The following is a 22802-nucleotide window of genomic DNA, read 5'->3' as shown; positions in this document are numbered from 1 at the left end:
TTGATGTTGTAAAACTATGTGAATATTCTTTTGAGAAAAATAATCCAAATGAAAGCAATATTGGGAAGAGGCAAGTTCTTTTAAAACATCTTACAAAGCTTCAAATACATCATGGCAACATAATGAAGGCTTATTATAAGGTTCAGATTGTTTGAGGAGCAGTGCTTCTAGTGTTTTAATATATTTTAATACTAACAGAAATAGAGACTCGCTTATAGCAGTTTGTAAATACTTTTACAAGAATGACTGTTCCTCTTAGTCTGAAAAATCCAGAGAGATGTTATAAAATTTTTAGAAGCCTTTTCTTTCTGTGTGGGGTGGTTTGGGGGTGGGGGGCTAAATTCATTTTGCAAAAGTATCTCAGCTTGGATTCTTGGATTCAAGCTTTGCACCCTATTTTAAAAGACATATTTGTCCTTATCATTATAGCAGCTGAGGAATAATAAGGTAAAGCAGTAGACAGCAAGTCCTACCAAATACATCTCTAGTCTTCAAAGACTGGAGAAAGCAAGCAGCAGAGGGACTGCTTATGATCACCAGACCATCAGACCTCCAATCAGGAGGGTGGGACATCACATGTTGTACCTGCAAAAACCCTTTTCAGCTAAACACAGGCACCTTCCAAATCATACAATCTCAGTAGAGCCTGCGTTTTTAAGAGAGCTTTACATACTAACCTCTTCAACCAGCCGCATCCGGAAGTTAAGTGCTCTGGCGGGCACACAAACAAAGGCTCCGTGTTTCCTGTCACACCACAAGCTATTAGTGACATGAGCAGTTCTGCCCACTTCCCCAGCTCCGCATCAGCTGACAGCACTTTGTCATTTCCTCGCTCCCTAGCTCACTTTTCCTCTGAGTCAGTCCTGCAGACAACTGCAGTCTGCGTGAACACATACAGCCGTCCAGGAACATTCTTCCTGGGTATCACTCGAAACATCAGAACTTATTCTTTTGTTTCTAACTGCAAGTGCTCGAGGTTTCCATGAAAATAAATGTAATTTCAGATGTGTGAGCTCCAGATTATGACATCTGACCTTTGAATAATGCAAGGCTTAGGGGCACTGACCCTCAGAGCAGTCAAAAACCTAGGTATAACTTTTAGTTAGTTGATCCTCCCTATCTGAGTTCTGTGTTCTTGGATTCGATCAATTGTGATCCATAGTATTATTTCCCACTGAAAGAACTTTGTATATAAATGGACCCAAGCAATTCAAACCTGTGTTGTTCAAGGGAAAACTGGTTTACCTCTGGAGTTCTACATGGGTCATACCTCTCTTCACTTTATTGTTACGTGCTGTCTCTATAAATCTTGTCTCTATACAATCTCCCTAAACTCCAGACTTGCATTTCCAAAACTTCTTCTTCCTTCCTCTCCACCCCAACGGTTACTCAAAATTGATATTAAAAAACAAACAAACAAACAAAAAACTTCTGTGTTTTTCCAGACTTGTTTCCTTTTTTTATCCTGGTTAACAACTTAAAAGAAGCTGGGGTTTTTCTTCCATGTCCCCATCGGCACCCTGTTCTTAATTGTCAGTCTACTGAGGTTATCTTTTACATGTTTATCCACCCCACCGCACCACCAATAAGTTACAAGAGACTTGCAGAAAGGGACTGGGCAATACTGATCTTCACATCCCCAGCACCAGAAAAAGTGACTGACCCAGTAAGCATTTAGTAAATGGTTACTGAACGAATGGACTCTTCCATTTTCTTCTTTTGGTGTTGAGTTCTGGACCATCTGCCATTTCGTTTATCCAAATTGAAAACCTTGGCAATACCCTCCTCTTTTTCCTCCTCTTTTCTATCAGCCTTGTCTCATACTGATCCAGATGCCTTTGGCCTGAATGCCTTTGCTATAGATAGCCTCCTTTCAGGTCTTTATACCCGCATCTATCCTCACTTCTGCTGCAAGAGAAGTTCAACATGGAGACTTGCTCTGGTTACTGCCCTGCTAAAGAACTTTAACTGCCGCATCAGTAAAGAACAAATCCTACCTTCTCAGCACTACATGTAAACCTTTCCTTCCATGTTGGTCTCTATGATCATTTCTTTGTACACTCTAGCCAGACTTTCAGAATCACCAAATACAGAAGCTGTACAGTGGCTGGGGATGGGAGAACAGAGGTCAGTAGATTGGGAAAGTACCACACTTGGTAGTTTTTCAAAAGAGATGATATGGAGACATGACCATTGTTAAACCTATGATAAAATACATATCTCAGGAAAAACATAAAATAAAGATAGAATTTTTGAGAAAATTCTCAAGAGGGGCAACTTTATTTTATATGACTGCTCCCCTAACCAATGGCAGTGTCCTTCCAATGTACCTCCCAATATTAGAACTTTAGGTCACAAACCTAGAGGAGTGGGAGATGGGGGGAGGTTCCTGAGGGAAGGAACATATGTGTACCTATGGATGATTCATGTTGCTGCATGGCAGAAGCCAACAGAACACTGTAAAACAATTATGCTCCGATTAAAAATAAATAAATCTTAAAAAACTTTAGGTGACTATATACATCACACCTCTGGGCCGCACTCACTTCTGCCAGCATTAGCTCCCTACCCCTCCCTCCTCTCCTTCTTTGACCCAAGTAATTGTTTTAAAGGCAGATGATAACATGCTGCCTTATCTTGACATATTTTCTGCCTGCCCAGCTTGGGCTCTTCCTGTTTCCATTGCACTGTGTAATAATTCTATTAAATATTGTATTGAGATTAAATGTCTGTTCTCTCCATCCACAAACTATAAATATCTGGGGTCAGAGACAGTGCTTTCTCATCTTTGTAGCCTCAATACCTAGAAGAGTGACTGGTATCAGTTATGATATTTAATAAATGTTTATTAAGTGAGAGAACAGGCTATTCTTTTTTTGCTCTTTGGTTGTTGATCTATACCAGAGACCAGTCTGGGTTCTAACTGGAAATAACACACAGGGGACAAACTTCACTAAGGCAGCCATTTATAAAAAACAATTGATAGCGAATAGAATGAGTTCTTCATATTGACCAGACTAGGCTGCTCCTCCAGTTCCACTGTGACAGGGACTAGACTCATCTTTGAGAACAGATAGCCTTGCAGCTGTCTTTTTTCCTATTTTCATGCAGACTCAAGTCAAATGATGGTTCTATTTGTTGCTTCATGTTGGCATTTAGTCTGAGAACACTTAACACTAGTGCTCCTGAACCTGGAGTCAAATGGTATTTTAACAAATAAGTGAGCACATTTGGCTAGTATGGAAGTAGCCTTAGGAAAATTTTCTTGGCCAGAAAGTGTTTTTGTATGAAATTTTTATTGTCCCAAGATCATTTTTATTATCCCATTACTTCCATCTTCTCCAAGGATCACTTTATAATATGAGTTCCAACTTTTCAAGATCTCCTGGGGAACTCTGGCTCCATCTTTTGGCTTGGTCTATAACATGTTCAAAATCTGCTATGGTAAAAAGATATTTTTCAGACTTTGTAATAACTGAAGCCACTCATTTGTCAGCAGATTTTCATACATTGATGTTCTTAAAAGACAAAAGGTTTTGTTTTTTGACAAATTAACTTATATCTTAATTTTCTCTAAGTTAGCTTCCACTTATATCATTTGATTGAAACTCCTACCAATAACCTCCTACCACTTTAATTGAACATCTATAGTTTGCACTATGCAAAGGCTACTCTTTCTTAAGAAAAGTACTTATTTCTTTATCTGGCTGCCTTGAGTCTTAGTTGTGGCATGTGGGATCTTTCATTTCGGCATGGACTCTCTAGTTATGGTGCATGAGCTTAGTTGCTCTGCAGCATGGGGGATCTTAATTCCCCAGCCAGGGATCACCACAGATTTTTAACCATTGGACCACCAGAGAAGTCCCAAGACTACTCTTCTCCTGGCATCAATGCCTGTAATTCCTTTGGGGTACCTTTTCTTCTACCCATAGCCTATGTGCTTTAGTTGAGCTGATCCTAGCCTTAGTTTCAAGGGTAAATACGTAACATAAACATTAGCAACTCAACACAGGGCATGATCATCATGGGTTCTCATTAGAACCAATTCACACTAATACTTGAAGTGAGGTTTGAGGTTAAAAAAAAAGAGAGAGAGAAAGCTCCTTTTCTTTTTATGGGGTTGGACTTAAATAGATGTAGGCTATGACTGCCATTGCCATCTTGTCACAAGGAGGGAAACTTCTTCAGAAACTAGAGCTAAAGTTGGAAACAAAGCCAAAAGATGAAAAAAGAAAAACTGTGATTCTATTGATTGAGCTCCTAAATACAACAAAATCTAATAATAGAAACAGTGTTGAACTTTATAGCTGTGTGAAGGGATAAGTTCTCTTTTGCTTCAACCAGTTCTATGGTTTTTCATTTGCAATGAAAAAGGCAATAATTTATGCATCATCAAAAAATATCAGTGGTATTTGCCAGAACAAATCATTTCCTTTTCAAATACGTGATACTCTTCTGTCTTTATGATTTTTTTCTGATCCTTCTTTAATCCCCCCTGTAATTCCTCTTTTTATGTAGCTTTAATTGTGGAATTTCAGGGTTAGAATGAATAAGGGGTTAACAAAACTAAAGTGTATTGAGATCCTTGGAAAACACATATTTTATATGTATAAATACCTATTAAAAGTGCAGATATATTTGTAGGAAATTATGTTTGGAACACTGCACTATTGATTAAACTGTTGTAAAACAGATGTTTTATGAAGAGAAAATAGATATTTGGCCTGCATACTATTACTTCCATCCTGAATGTAAAGAACTGAATATTAGTGAAGCACAGAATGAAGGTTTTCACAGTGATAATGCTTCTGATTGTAGTTTGGGAAAAAAAATAGGAAAACTGTGTTATTGCATTTTGATACTAGCACACTTTCTGGAAAGCAATTAAATTGCCTTGGCACCTCAGTTTTTAGAAAGCAAAAGGTTAGAAAATACAATAAAACTGAACATTATTTCCAAAAAGAACCGAAAGCCGTTGGACTGTGAGATATTTGAAATCATATCAAAAAGCAGAATTTATGGCCCTATGAGTTATGAGAAAGGAAATTGAATTGTGTGTTTTATTTTTAAAACACGACCACTAAAAAGGTGTTTCCATAGTAACAAGGTCAATAGCACTAGCCACTGCAGACCTTCCTCTTTTTCTGATAGCAGGTTTAAAGATCTTTTTCAAATACCACTTTAAAAGCCCTATGAAAAAGTACAGCATTTCTGATCATTCATCTGAACAAAAATGAGGAAAAACACACATAGAGTATTGAATTTCTCATGTTTTATGGATTATAGGCATTCTAGGCGGTCACATTTTCAGAAAGAAGCCTGCCTGACTAGCTACTACGCCAGCCCCTGAACACAGGATTTGATTAGCCTGACCATAAATCTGGATAAACAGAAATTGTTTGCAGTAGTATTTAAACAGAAATAAAAGGCAGCACAGTATTAAAAACACACTTCTTTAACATCCAGATATTGGATTAGTTAAGTAAATAATCCCTGTTATTAGGAAAATTTCAAAGACTCGGATAAAATATGATATTAACATTAGAGGAAGGTTAAAACATACAGGTCACATATTGTTTACAACAGAAATAAATAGCTCTTTGGCCATAAAAAAATCAATTCATTTAGTGCCACCAGGAAGTGGCTTCTTCTTCCTCCTTCCTTTCTATCAAGATACAATGCACACATGACAGTTATTTCATCTTATTCCTCCCACTAAACTGTGAGTCCCTCAGAGCAGAGAGATTTTCTCTTTGTGTTCACAACAGTATCTCACACATTGTGTATGCAGAAGAAAATGAAAAAAAAAAAAAAAAAAGTGAAGGATGAATCATGAAAAATAATGACACAACAGTTACTAAGATAAATAACACAAAATCTCTGGTCTATTTTTAGAAATGTGTCAGTTTAAATGTGTAGTCGTGATTTTCATCTCTTCAACTCAAGAAGCTCTAGATCTTCGTTCACAGGCTCACAATCATTAAGGAATAAACCCAATTGCATGGCCCCTACATCAATTTCTTCAGAATCTCTGCAAGTGGGGGTCTGGCATCAGCATTTTTTAAAGCTACTCAAGTAAGTCTAATATGAAGCAGAGTTGAACATCACTGTTTTAAAATGTTCTGCTGGGGCTCAACTAATGATATTTATTTACTTCCACCTTTTAGCTACTTGTTTTTTTCCCCTTCAATATTGCCCTGTAGTACTCTATTTATCAAATCTAGAACACCTTTTATTATAACTTGATTTATTCTCTAGAATTCCTTTTCATGATAAAAGCTTCAAATAAAATAGCTGTCTCATACAATTTAACATTTTGACCAAAAATTATTATTGTATTTTGTTTGATATTGCTATTAGCCTTTTACGGCTCTGAATTCAGCTTTTGAAAACCAGACCACAGTACAGTACCAATATAATAGATGTTATGGGCTTCCCTGGTGGCTCAGTTGGTATCAAATCAGCCTGAAATGCAGGAAACTGCCAGCAAAGCATAAGATGTGGGTTTGATCCCTGGGCTGGGAAGATCCCCTGGAGGAGGAGATGACAGCCCACTCCAGTATCCTTGCCTGGGAAATCCCATGGACGGGGGATCTTGGCAGGCTACAGTGCATGGGGTTGCAAAAGAGTTGGATACAACTTAGTGACTAAACAGCCGCAACCACAAATAATAGATGCTAAGTGTATCTAGTAGAATTTAATATGTGCTTTTGTGCCTTTATGCTTACATTTCCAAGGCCTGTAATTCCTTTTATACTCTTACCTATCTGGAAAATTCAGATTCCTCTTTCAAAACTCCCAGATCATATTTTTCTTTCTCTAGGAAGCCTTCCTTAATTCGGACTATTAAGGACTCTCCAGCACTGCCACTGCCCCTCATTCATGCTTCCATTTTTCACTCCTAATACTGCACTGTCATTTCTTCTTTTTAAAATAAATCCCTTCTCCATAGTTGATCATGAGCAATATGCAGTAGGCACGGCACAGCAAAACAGAAGCAATAGGCACTCAACAAGTGCTTATTAGATGAAAGAATATGTGGCCACATTGAAGTGAACCAGGTACATTTCAAAAACACTATTGCTATGGACTGAATTGTGTCCCCCACAAAATCGTATGCTGAAGCGCTAATCTCCAGTGCAATGGTGTCTGAAGATGAGGGACTTAGGGAGATAATTAGGTTTAGAATTAGTGCCTTTATAAGAGGAGACACCAGAGAGCTTGCTGTCTCTCTCATGGTCTGCCACTGAGGACACAGCAGGGACGCAGGCGTCTGCAAGTCAGGAAGAACCCAACAAGCTGCCAGTCTCCAGAAGTAGGGGGCAATAAATATCTGCTATTCAAGTTACCCAGTCTATAGTATTTTGTTCTAGCAGCCCAAAGTGACTAATACAACTATAACCTGGGACTAAGTTATTTGAAGAGAAGATTAATATAAATATTATAGAAATATTTGTACTCTTCCCTTTTATTGAAATCCTTAAAAAATAATTGCTTTTTGTAAAGACCATATGAAATAAAGTTAGTTCAGATATTTCATACTTTTTTCAAATAAATTTAAGGCATAATTTTTGATATTTTCCTGGTAAATTAAGAAGCCTGACATAAGCATATATAGTGGAAAATGAAGAGATTTTGCAGAACAATGATCAGTAGGAAAAAAATGTTACCTTGAGGGTGGCATTATCAATTATAGCTATTCACCAGGTTTTTTTTCTTAATAGGTAACATTAATTGAAGACCCAGCATGTTCCTTGTACTGTGTTAGACATTATGTCTTAAATTAATTTTGTCTTATTTAGGATAAAGAAAATATTTAAGGTATCACAGCAACTCCACAATGTATTATTTACTAATTTATTCAACAAATATTTATTGTGCATTGTGGGAACCCAATTTTGTGTTTAAGGCCAATTTAAAGCTAGTTTCATTCTTGCATTCTCTTGGGACAACAGACATAAATTATCCAGTTCATCTGATAAATCTATTCTATAATCAAAGCATAAAAACTGTGTGGTTTAGATCAGTAGAACTTATACTTCAAATTTTACTGATAAGTAACATTTTTAAAATTTGGAGGACCAATGCCAAGTTTCTAACATTTTATTTGGCCAAATAATATAAAAAACAAATATTACTACCAAGTATCACTATCAGTTCACAAATGATAAAGCATTTTAATACAAGAAAAGAACACAATCTGAACAGAGAAAAAAGTGATTTTCAAGGAGACTATATTTCATTTAATAGAGAAAACATCCACTATATACTTTATCATTCTCATTTCAGCCTAGACTGGTGAAAATTTTGTTAAGAACAGATTCAACTCTGGGATAGACACAGAAATTTCTACCCTTTATCACCCTCTCCTTCTGCTATCTACCACTGCACTACCTTGTTCCTATTTCTCACTATTCAAAATCCCTTCCTTATTTTAATTTTTTGAGCAGGTTATTAAAATAAGTAAACATGGTTTAATCTCATCAGTCATGAAGGGTCCAAGGGAAAATGTAGGTCTACTTTAATGTAATTGTTCTTGCATTTCATCAAATACTAAAGTTAAACGATACTTCTGGTACTATCATAACTTTGTATTTCTGCATTTATAATATATCATCTGAAAGCCTAAATGATGGGTATAAATCAAATATCAACCAAAAAAGCAAAGAAACTTACATGTGTGGACCCAGTGAAACTACCCTTGCCACTACAATTCCAAGAATCAGAGTTGTTAAAACTGTAGAAATAAGAGAGATCTGCAAAAGAAAATGTAAAGATATAGCATCAGTTTAGAATAGAGACAATTTAATTGAAAATATTAGGTGACTTACTTTTCACTTGACTAAATTTATGTAGCCTTTAGAATACAATTCTCTAGTAGTTTATTCTTACCAATTGTTGTTGATAATCTCAGGCATGTAAATTTTTATCAGATCATACTCTTTTTTTTCCCACAAATAGAACAAGTACCAAATAAGACTGTTTCATAAAGTGAAGTTACGTTTTCACTTTTTGTCAGGTTTTTAGTGCTGACTTGTGCTTTTTTTCGATCTATAATCGCTTTCTTGCTACTGTCGTTATCTTACACTGGCCCTTCCTACACACCATCCCCCCACACCCACCCACTCACACACATTTTGGGATGCATCTGCTTCTTCCTTTCTGCTTTCCAGCTCTATTAGTCCATTTTTTCCTATGGAGTTTCGCCCTTTGGTCTGTCCCAGCGGCTCAGTGGTAAAGAATTCACTTGCAATGCAGGAGACTCAGGAGACATGGGTCCAACTCATACCAGTATTCTTGTCGGGAAAATCCCATGGACAGAGGAGCCTGGTGGGCTGCAAAGAGCTGGACATGACTGAGAAGCAGCAGCTGTGCTTCCAGAGTCTTCTTTGCTACTTTCTCTCTCTTCTGTTACTATTTCAACAGGTTAAAATATAAACCGGCCTGTGTGTGTATGTGTTCTGTTCGCTCATTACATTAAATTTATGTTTTTACTCATTTTTTTATAATGAATAAACACATTTTAGGATTTTTATCTGATAAGAAAAATATAAAATTGCTTAATTTCATTTGATTGTCATTAATCTTATTTCTTGGGTTGTTAGTTTTAAACTAGAGCAGGTTTTATTACGAGTCCTCTGATCCACTGAGATATTAAGAAAAAAATCCCAAGGTCACACAGCAAGAAAGTGGCCGGAGGGGATTCAAATACGCAGCCTGACTCCAGATGAGTGTTCCTAACTACTTTGCTTTGCATTGGGAGATCTATTTAGATACTTCAGTATGACATTTGCAAGGGACATTTCGGGACAAAATGTTCAAGCGTTATCAATATGATAGAATATTAGCTTTCTTCTCATAAATGCCTTGCCTTTTGCTCTCAGAAGAAAGCATTTATGTCTATACTGAACATGAGAAATGGGAAATAGTTCATATATTTCAGATAATTCACCAAAAAAGTCTCTTTTAATACATTTTTATTTATTTCTGGATCCCTGTTATGTAAAGAAGACAGCATGGGCAGAAAACTGGAATATCATCTCCACTCTCAGCTCTGCCTGGAAGGAGGGTCTTCACCACTGTGTATACACACCAACATCACAGTGAAAAGTAAATTAATCAACTGTTAGATTTTTCAAAATAGATTGAAAAAATATATGACTCACTCTTTAAAAAAAATTTTGTTTTCCTCAGAATGCTTGGCATAATGTAGATGCAACACCAATAACATTTTGGGTAAAATACAAACATTTTATGAGAGTGAGGGAGAAAAATACAGCCAGATAAAGGCTAATGTATACAGCATATGTGGTGAGTTGAATACTTATTTGATTGGTTTTATTACAAATAAATCACCATTTTTCCTTAGCAGTAAGAATCATAAATATTGGCCAGATTCTTAATCAATCAATATACTGATATTTAAATTCACTGGATAAAAAATGGGCAGAACATTGTAATTTAAAAAAAAATAATTAAGCCATTTATAAAGCCAATTTACAACAAAAAATTAACTGATTCATTCTTACTTCATTAAAGTTAATTTACTTTTAAATTGTCTAAACTATCTACAAAAAAATGATTTTTTTTTCAGTAAATAGACTTGGTTTAAATACAGTTCTTTATATTTTCTAAAATTAGAGTGTTCTGTCTGATATCAGAATATCTTCCTTAAAAAAGGAAAAAGAAAGGGACCTATTCATTTCATATTCATCAAGTATTTAATTATCAGTTCTCTCAAATAAGATAAACTATCAAACAAAGTTTACTCTAATACAAGTATAAGTAAACTAAAAGAAACTAAAGATGAATACTGTAATTAAGAATTTGGTCATATAGGGAGTAGTTTTACAAAGTTAATGCAGGTAACGTAGTGCATCTCTTTGCCTATTTAAAATGTAAAAATTACCTTTCCAAGCTTCGCTATATCTCGATACAAGGACAAAGGCAGAGTAAAGACAACCGTGGAAAGCACAATAATGAAATGGCGACCAATAAGCAAGTTTTCAGGATCAACTGAAATACAATAATGATTATATAGTGTTTATAGATATGAGTAACACCAGTGACCCAAGTAGTCAAATATTTAATTATAAAAATGACAATTACTATAAAGTGATACATAAATGACAATTTTGAATAAATTTCATAGAGCCATGAAACTTATTCATGGTTTTATGAAATAATAACATCAAGGATTAACTTATAACTCAAATAATGTTATAGTATTTTGCATTCACATTATTTTAGTAGCCCCCAAATCAGGTTTCCCGCTTATATCTTCCTTTGTCCCTTAAGGGTATATTTCCTACTGGAGATTATGTGGATTAGAAGAGGAACTTTCAAAACAAAAAGACTCACAATCTCTGAATTACTCAAATAGCCATGATATGGTGAAAGGATGAACAGGGAGTGGAGCTGTGGCAAATTTTGAAAAGGTCTGTTAAAATGTTCACAGAGGCTTTTTCATAATCAAGTCAAACAGGAAACAACCCAAATGCCCCTCAACTGAATGACAGATGAACTGTTTATATCTATATAACAGAAAACTCCTCAGCCAAAAAAAAAAAGAGAAGAAAAAAAGTACATCACTAACAAACCCCCAAACAAATTTAATATACTAAGTGAAAGAGGCCAGACCCCTAAAGGCTAGCTACTACAAGATGCCTTCTCTTTGGCATTCTGGGAAAAGGAAAAGCAGGACAAGAAGTCAGATCAGTAGTTCCCAACCGCTGGAGATGAGGGAAAGTTTGACAACAAAGGGGAATGAGGAAAATTTGGGGAGATAATAGAATTGCTCTATATTTTGATTATGGCTGGGGTTGTATGACTGTATAATTTGCCAAAACTTATAAAACTATACATGAAAAAGGGTTAGTTTTACTACATTAAATTATATTGTAATACAAATAATGGGGACAAAGGTTAGCTTGCTTATTTAAGAAATGCTGTAGCATAAATAGTACATGAAAAGTGATATACAGAGAGTTGGTGATATGTAGCATTTATGTAGCATAAATAATAATATTTACATAGCTAAATTAGAACTAAACTATACATAAAGGTGGATTAATACTTTAGAATCAGATTGGATCATAGATATCCCTGGATATCTGAAGTCATCCAATTCCTCCACTTGCAAATACTTTACTTTCAAATTATTATGATTAATTATGAATAACTATATAAAATAATTAATTAATAATAATAATAAAATATATTGACGTACCTCCAGGGATTCTTTGGAAAACTTTGCTCAAAGTATCTCCAGTTATTATGTTGTAACTTATCATGGCTAAAAGCATAATTAAAACAACAGTCACCAATAAGTCATCATATATTTCACCTTGAATATTTTGAAAGTAATCAGTTATTACTTCTATAATATTGGCATAAGCTTACTTTCAAATATTTATTTTGATTACAAATACATTAAGACTTTAAAAATAACTAGACAGCAGATTTGTGGGAGAATATCAATTTGTATTACAAAGATTTTCACTTTTATTCTTTTCAGAACATCTTTAAATAACAGTGAATTTTGGTAGGCATTTAAAATGCGATTTGTTCTGTTATTAAAGTTCAGTGTCCAAATACTCTTTAGGAACACACATATTGCTCAAAGTGAGGAAAAATAATAGAAAATTGTGAAGACTTCAAAAGTAGTATTTGGGGGAAATATATTCTTAGCCTTCTGTAGAGACATAAGGAACCTGTGGCTTGAACACCAGCTTCTGTGTTATTAGTTTTTAAAATGAAGTCAATTTAGCCATTGGTGAATGTTAACACATTACTTATTTTAGAAATATTGGGTGCAAACTTAAAGTAGCATGTTGGCCTTGGACGTGACTTCCACAAATCCTTAGCTTTTCAAAAAAAATTTTAGCTTAGAAGAAATCTATTATTTCTCTCATTTACTTTTATTCCCAGATCATTCTATAGGGTTGGTCAAAAACATTTGTTTGGGTTTTCCTATAATAGCTTATGGAAAAATCCAAATGAATTTTTTGGCCAACCTAATATTCTTCACCAAACTAGGGAATCACAAGCATTAATCCAGTGAAAATCACCCTCACTTTATTTCAATGAAATACTTAGAAAACAGACCAAAAGGAACAGAAAAAAATGGAAAAATAGCTAAACACTCAGTGTGGAAAATATTTCAACTATTTGTATTCTTTAATGACTAACAACTATTCAAATGATTTTATTCAGAAATGTTGTGCATTTATGAAAGTAATTATAATATTCATGTTCATATTCATCCTTACCAATGAAAGGATACAAAAACTGTAGAACAGAGAGTAAGAGATATCCTGGAAAGCCAAAAGTTCTATTGACCAAAGACTGGTAAGTGTCTGTTCCAGAAAGCACAGCTCCTTTTATCAATAAAATGAGGGAGAAATCTGTGGCAAAAATAACCATTAAACAAATGTCAGATTAGGTTTAATATAAAGGTTTTTTAAAAAATATTTTGACTTAAAAATTCAAGCTTCAAAGAAGAGTTCAGTGCTAAAGTAAATTACCATGGTAAGGCTTACTTTATTTTCATAAAACGTTATCTTTCATGAAACTGTACTGCTTCCAGTTACATATTTTTTAATCAAGATGCAAATAGACTTAACATATCCATGCAATGAACTAGACAGAAGAGGGTATGCAGACTAAAGTTAAAGCTTCAGTTTTCTATTTCACTTTCCTAACATAACCAATGCAACAACTATTAATAGGATGTGGCTCAAATGTCCAAGCAACAGAAGGTAGATTATCCAATATTTCACAGGCATTCAACATGTGAAGACAGAATAAAATGTGTTGTTAAACATTCAGAAAAAAGTAGATTGAGGAGAATCAGATAATTTGCTTCATAACAGAGTACAATTAATATCTTTACTTTATCGTTATTATGGTTAGCAGGCTACTCTAAGAATTTTTTTGAAATTTACTGTTTAGAGATTTAAGTTCCAATTTTAGAGTTGAAATTTGAAAAGTTACTCTCTCTCTCTCATTTAACTCAATGCTTTTTGAATACCTAGAGAACAACACTGCAGCAGTACTGGGTACACAACTATGCAAAAGGTATGATTCTTAGTTTTTAGTGTTGCTCATATTTCTATTACAAGTGATTTTTTTTGTCTTTTAAGTTATTCGGAAATGTATTAGAGTACAAAGAAGAAAATACAAATCATCACAATATCATTTCCACCTTGATTCTCTCACGTCTTTGAAATTTCTTTTAACAAGTTCATCAATGAGCTCCAAGTTGATAAATCCAATTGAAACCTCTTAAATATTAATTGTATTTGCCTTTTCAGTAGCATTTTCCTTTCTGACACCAGTTTCTCTTGGATTTCCTTCTACCTTTTGAGCCATTTATACTTAGTTTTTTCACCAGTTTCTTTAACTCTTCCAAATCCTGGATTCTGGGGTTATTTTTTCCTTACTCTTCCAGATGTCCTACTGTGATCTTATTCATGGCCATGACTTCAATTTTCACACAGATGTTAGTAACTCCTGAATTTGTATCTCCAGTCAGGAATTTCCTAAAACTCCAGATTTCTGTATCTAGCTGTCTAGTAAATATTTTACCTTGAAGATCTTGTAGGCATCTTGATTTAGGTGTCCAAATTCTAATTTATATATTTGTCCTGGAGCCTGCTTCTGCATTCATATTTCTCCAAACTGTGAACAGTATCAAGAGAAACTTGAGAGTCACACTATATTTCTCATTATCCACCACCTTCTATTTTCCTTTGGTCACTAAATCCATTAACTACTGCATCATAGATTATTCAACTGTATCTCCTCATGTCTAATCTCTAACCTGCTTTAAGGGTTTACACCTCTATTACTTCTTGCCTGGATTACTGCAAACACTCCTAATAGTTCTCTCATTCACCATCTTCTCCTTATCTACTTTCCAGACATTTTCTCTCTTGCCAGATAAATATGACCACAGCATAAATTCGACCATGTCTTCTGCTTAAAATCCTCCAGGAAAATCCTCTAATGATTTTGAATAAAAATTAACTTTTTCATAATTTTTCTCAGAAAAAAACATTTACTAGCTGTGGGATCTTGAATGCAAGTCTGAGTCTCATCTGAAAAGTAAGGCAATACCCTAACCTTGAAGTCTATGAGGATGACGTGATGGTATTTAAATGCCTACCACAATGCCTGGCATGCTACAGATGCTAACAGAAGGAAAACTTGTGCTATTTTTAGTTTTCTATTTTCTATAGGCTGCATGTGATGTGAGAAAAAGCATTGCATTTGGAATCTGATGAGAATGACAGTAATGATGATAACCACAAAAACACTAGCAAATACTTAACAACACTTTCTGTGGGTAAGCCTTTTCCTAAATGCTTTATACTTATTGACATGTTTAACCATCACTAAAACCCTATGTAGATGCTATTACAATCCTCCATTTGACAGATGAGAAAAGTGAGGCACAGAAGCTTAAGCAAACTGCTAAACATCACAGGGCTCATAAGGAAGAGACAGGACTCAGACCCTGGTAGTCTAGCCCCAGAATCCATACATGCATTTAACCAAAATCTCAACTCTGTTGCCAGTAACTGCTGACCATAGGCAAATCATTTTAACCTGCCAAAGTCTCAATTTCCACCTTCATAAAAAGTAGAACATGCACACCTACCTCATGGAGTCAGAAAGATTAACTATAGTGGCTGCATCATGCTTAGTATCTAGCTTGTCACCAGGAAATGGTAATGATTATCATTACAAGGGAGGCTTCACAAATGCCTCTGCAAACCTCTCTAACTTTGTATATTCCCTCTTACCAACATCAACCCTATACTTTAAGCAGACAGAATGACTTACACGTTCTCTTTTGTATTTCCACATTTCCATCAGCTTAAAGCATCCTTCTATTTTCTTTGCTCACTCACATTTTTTCAAAAACAGTCAGTGAAGGGGTCTTTTCCTCCCCAAAACATGCCTGTTCCTTTGAGGCTAGGTTAAATGCCAGAATCCTTATTGTCACGTACATATTTATATTATGGTATTTTTTTATGAAGTATCACAACTATATGCTTTTTTTTCCTGCCTAACATACTACATTGTAAGCTTCATTGGCAGGAAAAATGTTCTTTATTGCTATAATGGCAGCAGTGTTAGTAAAACTCTAGTGAATGAATCAATGATCAGCAAAGCAAGATTGCTAGATGTCTACATATCTGATAGAAATTTAATATGATAAGCGACCTAATAAATAAATTTTAAAATATTCTACAAGCACCAATGACATAGTAATTCATCCTATATCCTTTGTTTAACAGTAGGAAAAGCTTCACATAAGAGTTGAGTAGTGTCCTGAGGATAAACAGGCTTTTACTAGGTAAAGAAGAAAAAATAATGTCAAGCACGGGGACTATCCATAGGTAGTCAGTGTGAAGGCATAGTCTATATGTGGGTAATGGGATCATACAGAATGGCTAAAATCCAAGTCCCACACAAGGCGGTGACAATGACAGGGTGAAAAGAGAGGTCAGATTAGTAAGGGTTGAGACTAAAAGTGCAGACTGCGCTGAACCACGGAAGAATTTAAATGAATTTTTTTTTCTACGGTCATAACAAAGTCTTGGAACGTTTTGACTTGGGAAATAACAGATCAGGCTGAAGTTTTATAAAGATAACTCTTTCAGTAATACGAAGGAGAGACCAGAAAGTTAAAGATATAGGCTAAAGGCAGGAAAATTAAACAGCAACTTACTGGCCAAGGAAGAGAATCAATGAGGACTGGTAATAGGAGGTAACCAATTTCACAGATGCTGTAAAGTTTTGATGAAGAACTGTGTGCTTGGAATGAGACTGCTGAATTTTACAAAAGTTCAAAATGTATTGCTTAAAAGTAACAATTTGCTAAGAATTTAGTAAATAATAGATGCTTTTATTTAAATGTAAAATATAGGCTATAAATAAATCAAAAGTTTTAGGAATCTCAAATATCAATCATTATAACATTTCCTTTCACTATAACATTTTGATCTCGCTTTAAATATATTATATGCAAATCACAGATAAACCATGAACGAATCTGTGTTACTCAACAGGTGAATTTTCTTTTACATCGTTACACAGGCTTAGACAATAAAAATTATTTTTCTCTAATCAACAAATATGAGAACCTTAAAACAAATTAAAAATCATTTTCTGTAAATATTTACAATTCTTTCTTCTTCCCCAACATTTCACAAACATGAAAACAGAACTTAGAAACACCACTTGTTGAACTGGACATGTCTCATTAAAAAGACAAAGGCCTTAAAAAGACAAAAGAATAATTGTAGAGATAAACAATTGTATAATTGCAGTGTCAATTTAAAGAACAACTCAATATTATAACCCTATTTGTAGATTTTGCTCTTAAAATCCTAATTAAGAAACAAAAAAGAATCATAGTCTACAATTTTTTTTTTTTGCTTCTGCATGGTCATCCTTTATTTATCAAAACTATGCAAGGATTTTCATCATGCAACTAAATTAATAAGATTAACTAATTTCCACTGATTAGTAATTTCACAATATATGACTTGGGAAAGACCTGCTCATAGACACTGCTGTAGGTTTACATACAGCATCAGTTGAAAAACATTCACATCATGATCTGTGTATGTATAATGTGACTTTGCTTTAAGAAACTATTCATTCTCAAGTGTTGGTTGAGATTTTAGGTGATATATATTTAATTTTTTTTTCTACCTTCTGGTTTACAATGTGTGCAAATGTTCACAGTGCATTTAAATAAGCCATGGTTATTATGCTTGGGAGGAAATTAATTATTTGTTCGTACTGATTGACTGGGAAACAGGAAATTAAAAACAAGGGTAAATCCTTGAATGGGATTTTTTTAGTATGCTAAATGTTCTCTTGAATAAAATAAAAATTAAATACCAGCAACTCTGAATAAGCACCAAGTTATAGATTTCCTATTACTTAAGCTACAAATTAAGAGCTGTAGAAGCTAAAAGCAGCTTAGGTTTGGGGGGTTGGGGGTAGTGAGAAGACAGCAGGGAGGAAGGGAGTGTAGGTTCTGCAGCAATCTTCACTTTATTCCTCAGCCTCAGGAAAGATGGCTGAGTTACAGGCTGGTTTTGGAAGACTGAGATTTTATAGGGAATGGCATCTTAGAGTCTCCAGAAGTAGAGCTAACACAGAGACTCTAGGGCATGGGATTTGAGGCAGCACTCTCAGGAGATGGAGAGTGAACAGATAAGCCAGGTGCACACCGGAGGCAGCCCAGCCCTGCGGGGGTGGCGCTCTGCAGCTCCAGCTGCACCACACGTGGGTCCCTCCTGGAGGCAAGGAGGCCAGCTTCGGGGTTTCCAGCAGTCATTTGGGGAAATGATGGCTCCGATTGATAGCCTCACAGGAAGGCGACACTCTTGAGGCCCAGGTTGCCTCTCTGCAGAAGGGGACCGCTGAGGTATTTTGCATCACCTGGTAAAAGGTGATCACACAGAGCAGCCCACAGCAGCCACCTCTGCAGAGGTGGGGAGGATGTGTCACAGAGACCCCAAGGCAGAGGAAAGCCTCTTTGTCATGAGGGGTACTGGGGGGCGACAGGGCAGGGGTGCGAACAACAGTGAGATAAGATGACTAGTTGTAAAGCCTGTACTTGGATGGGGAAGCGGCCAAACGTAGGTGTAAATGAACTTATCACATGCAAAGTGGGAAGCAGGACGAAAGGGATACAGAAGTGCCTTACTGCTGCCCTTGAAGACTGGCAGGGGTGGTGGTGGTGTGGGGACCCCCACTGGCTGAGAACCTGGGCTCTTGGTGTCACCTGCATGAACAGAGCTTGAAAAGGTTGTTCATTCATGTGCACCTGTCCATATTTTTTGTGGGAAAGGAATTCCTGACATCTATATTTTCAGAGTACAGTCTCAGCCTTAATCAGTCTTAAAATGACTCCTCCACCTACCACTACTGGCAAAAAGTGAAAACGGCACATGAAAAGGATTTAGACCTAGTAATATACAACATTCTTCTAATCTGTTCAGAGGATTAGCAAGAAAAGTAAATCTCCTCAGTCATAAATGTCTAAATTCTTTAGGATTCCTTGATGTACTTTTTAGTTAGGAAATTCAATTACAGGGGACGTGTATTTGTGTGTTTGTGTAAAACAATCATTGCATGATTAAGTTGCAGGAATAAGCAATTATATAGTAATTTTTACCTGTAACATATGAAACCCAGAATAAAAGCAATATTCCCAGAGGAAAGCCAGCTTGCTTCATTGAATAAGGCAAACCTGGAAAAAAAATATGCGCCACCCATCACATTAATAAAACATACAAATAGAGAGATTTTTCCCCAATTACCGTATAAAATAGGTTAAGTATATTAACATATTTATATGAGATAGTTGTAAACAGTGCATATAAATACTAAAGTTAAATGTTAGCATATTAATACTTATTTCAGGATCAAATGTTGTATAAGTTAAGGACATGTCAATAGAGTGAGTTTATGAGGTAGAAGAATATGATAAGAAAGCATCAAATAAAAAACAGATGCCAGTTCACACAAATAATGTTCACTTTAGGGTTTTACCAGAATCTGCCTGCAATGTGGGAGACCTGGCTTCAGTCCCTGGGTTGGGAAGATCCCCTGGAGAAGGGAAAGGTTACCCACTCCTGTATTCTGGCCTGGAGAATTCCATGGGCCGTATAGTCCATGGGGTCGCAAAGAGTTGGACATGACTGAGCGACTTTCACTTTCAGGGTGCGGGGACACATGACCTAGAATATGTGGGGAGTAGTGACCCAGAGCTCTCCTTACAGGCTGGCTGGGAAAACAGAGACAATGATGAGTATAGAAGGTTTGGGGGACTCCTCCAACAGTCCAGTGGTTAAGACTTCACCTTTCAATGCAGAGGGTGTGGGTTTGATCCCTGGTCAGGGAGCTAAGATTCCATATACCTCCCAGCCAAAACACCAAAATATAAAACAAAAGCAATACTGTAACAAATTCAATAAAACTTTAAAAATGGTCCACACCAAAAAAAAATCTTAGGGAAAAAAAAAAAGAGAATAGAAAAGTTATGAGATTCTAGGAAAGACTAACTCTGGGGTCAAGATCGGCAACTCTGTAGGAAAAGGAGAGGAAAATAAGAAGGCAAAGGTATTTTTTATAAAGCTGAAGTGAGTATATAACATTATTTATTATGAACTTTTTTGGGGGGGAATGGGCAATTTTTAATTTTGTATAATGAAACATTTAAAATAAAATGTACATAAACTATTTCCACCTAGAATGCTTTATTCCCTGAAAACCTTCCCCTTTAAAAAATCTGTTGAGCCTAATTAAGAGGTACTTTTCAAGACTGCTGACATGGATCAGCTTAAAGTATTCATATTAGGAATTAACTCTGGAATTCTGCCTACACCTCCACGGCACATGGAGACAGAATTTCAAACAAGTCTTTGCCCCTACTTGCTATTACTTTGCGTCAGTTCCTACATTTTATCTACCATATGAAAAAAATTGTCTATATATGGAAAGTAAAATCAAGAAACACATCAATTTGAGAAAGTTAAGAGAAGTAACTCAATCCAGATGACTGTGACTAAGAGGTCAAAACTTTACAGGGAAAAAGTAATAGTCTTAACGAGCATCTGCAGGATTTTGATTTGTCTCAGCTTTTCCTTAAATTGGATGTTTTCAAATAACAAAAAGAATAATAAGCACTGAAAAAAAAAGCTGCCTTTATTATTATAATGCAACACACTTAATTTTGCCAGAAATTTACCCCTGGCTTCAGACTGGGAAAATATGAGCTGCTGTTTCAATTCTGATTACTTGGCTCCTTTGTTTTAAAAATCCATTTAAAAACAATTTCTGTTTATTGATTACAGTTAAATATCTCACAACAAGATTGTACTTTAAATTTTAATACTATATAAATGGTAAGGAAATATTACATGGATTTGATTTTTCATAAGATTGCTATGTTTTCACATTAAACTTTTGTATCTGCAATATATCCAAATATCTGGAGGTTTTACACCTCCAAAAGGTTATAGAAAGATGATTCAAGTAACAGTAGACATTCCAGAAACGGGGAAAAAAGTAAACTTGGTAACATTATCAACTGACATACAGCCCATGAAAAAATTTTTTTAGTTATCTTCCATCTGCAGCTTCACCTTAATCTACCACACAGGGAGGATACTTTCAAATGTAGAGAGAGTGTATGAATCACCACCCCATCTTTAGTATAAGAGACTGATGGTGTGCACACTGGAAAACAGGGAGGCTTTTATGAAAAGAAAATTACCAACTTTATAATTTAATTTTTTTTTCCTTTAAAAATAATCTGTGAATGCTAGCAACATAATAAATGTCTTCAATTTGGCCTTTTCACTGAAAAATTAAAAAAAAAAAATCAAACACTTACCTATTATACCAGACCCTATAATCGAGTTGACAACATTAAAAACGGCAGCAGACTGACGACAAATTTTCCCTTTGTGCTTATGTTCAGAAACCAGGGTTTCTCTGTCATCTCGATGGCTCTATTTCAGTATATAAAAATGCGATTAAATAAAGACTTAGATCAAAAATTTTGAAAATTTTAAGATAAATACGCAATGTAGGAGACTAACACGATATTAGTAATAATAAATAATGTCAATAACGATAAGAAGATGAAGATAATAATAAAAAGTAACAGTAATATCTAGTAATTCAGAGCTTGTGAACACACTCTCTCCTAAACTGTGCTGATTACAGCTGTGCCAAGTTCGTGGACTGTTGCATGAACTCCTAGGGTACAGGATCTCCCAGGAAGCAAATGATGTGATTTTGTGTGTGTGTGTGTGTGAAATGAAAGGGGTTATATTGAAAAGCGCTTGACAAAAAAAAAGAAGATCAAGACAAATTTTTTTTCTCCTGAGAACCTTGTTGTTCAGTCGCTGTCGTGTCTGACTCTGCCATCCCATGGACAGCAGCCCGCCGGGCTTCCCTGCCCTCCACTAGCTCCCGGAGTTTGCTCAAACTCATGTCCATTGAGTCGGTGATGTTACCTAATCATCTCATCCTCTGCCGCGCCCTTCTCCTCCTGCCCTCAATCTTGGTGCTAAATCAAGACCCCAGGTGAAGGCAGCCGAACTCCTGCAGGTGAAGGCAACTTCAGAACCTGTCCCAGCTCGTTTTACCTGCGGCGGGATGACGGGCCGCTGCCCCGGGTAGCCCATGGCTGCACCCGGGTCTCGGGCAGGGGGAAGGTTCGCGGGCGCGGGACCTCGACTCCTCCGCGGCCTCCGAGGCCGGCGTCAGCGCGCCGGGAGAGTCGGGTTGAGGCTCTGCGGGAGCAATTCGCCCCACCTCCCGCGGGCTGCCGCCCCGACTCACTTGGCCGCTGCAGTCGAGGCGCTTTCCCCTCCGGGTTTGCCCAGACAAATGCACCTTCCTGCTGAGGCGGAGATGCGACAGGGTGTTGTTTCTGAAAGAGGGCAGCCCTCTCTCCCCTTATTTCGCCCCTCCCTCTTTTTTTTTTTTAACCCTCCCACCCAACTTCCAGTTACCAAGTACAGTTTATTGTGCCCACGCTGACCTGCCCAGATGGCACAAAGAGTTAAGATGGCCTCATTCTAGTCCATTCCCAAATTAGCTGCTCCTTGGCTGGCATCTGATACCCAGGTAAGAAGGCATTTATCCTGGCTCCCATGGAGTGTGTTTTCTATTGCCACCTTCTCCTGCTCCTTCTACTCCTTTTATGTCAGAGATGACCCATGAAAAGCTGAGTTTTAAATGGAAAATAAAAAACT

General features: G+C 36.2%; 1 protein-coding gene across 5 annotated transcripts in view; it reads right to left on the bottom strand.

The window, feature by feature from the left end:
* SLC38A11 (solute carrier family 38 member 11) overlaps positions 1-22466 on the bottom strand; it is a 56565-nt gene extending 34099 nt beyond the window's left edge. For 2 of the 5 annotated variants that reach the window (XM_043894896.1, XM_043894897.1), the window contains exons 1-7: positions 22191-22457; positions 21431-21548; positions 19208-19282; positions 13272-13406; positions 12230-12295; positions 10910-11016; positions 8677-8756 (exon numbers count right to left, since the gene is read on the bottom strand). In XM_043894896.1, coding sequence (XP_043750831.1) covers positions 8677-8756; positions 10910-11016; positions 12230-12295; positions 13272-13406; positions 19208-19282; positions 21431-21548; positions 22191-22229 — 620 coding nt within the window. In that variant the 5' untranslated portion in view covers positions 22230-22457. Of the gene's footprint in view, positions 1-677; positions 823-8676; positions 8757-10909; positions 11017-12229; positions 12296-13271; positions 13407-14589; positions 14683-19207; positions 19283-21430; positions 21549-22190 lie in introns of those variants that run through there. The other 3 variants (XM_043894898.1, XM_043894899.1, XM_043894900.1) reach the window with 3 other exon arrangements.
* Positions 22467-22802: the final 336 nt, after the last annotated feature.

The sequence above is a fragment of the Cervus elaphus genome, chromosome 33 (genome assembly GCF_910594005.1).
Source record: "Cervus elaphus chromosome 33, mCerEla1.1, whole genome shotgun sequence".
Lineage (NCBI taxonomy): Eukaryota > Metazoa > Chordata > Mammalia > Artiodactyla > Cervidae > Cervus > Cervus elaphus.
This window is presented reverse-complemented; position numbering and strand designations above follow the sequence as displayed.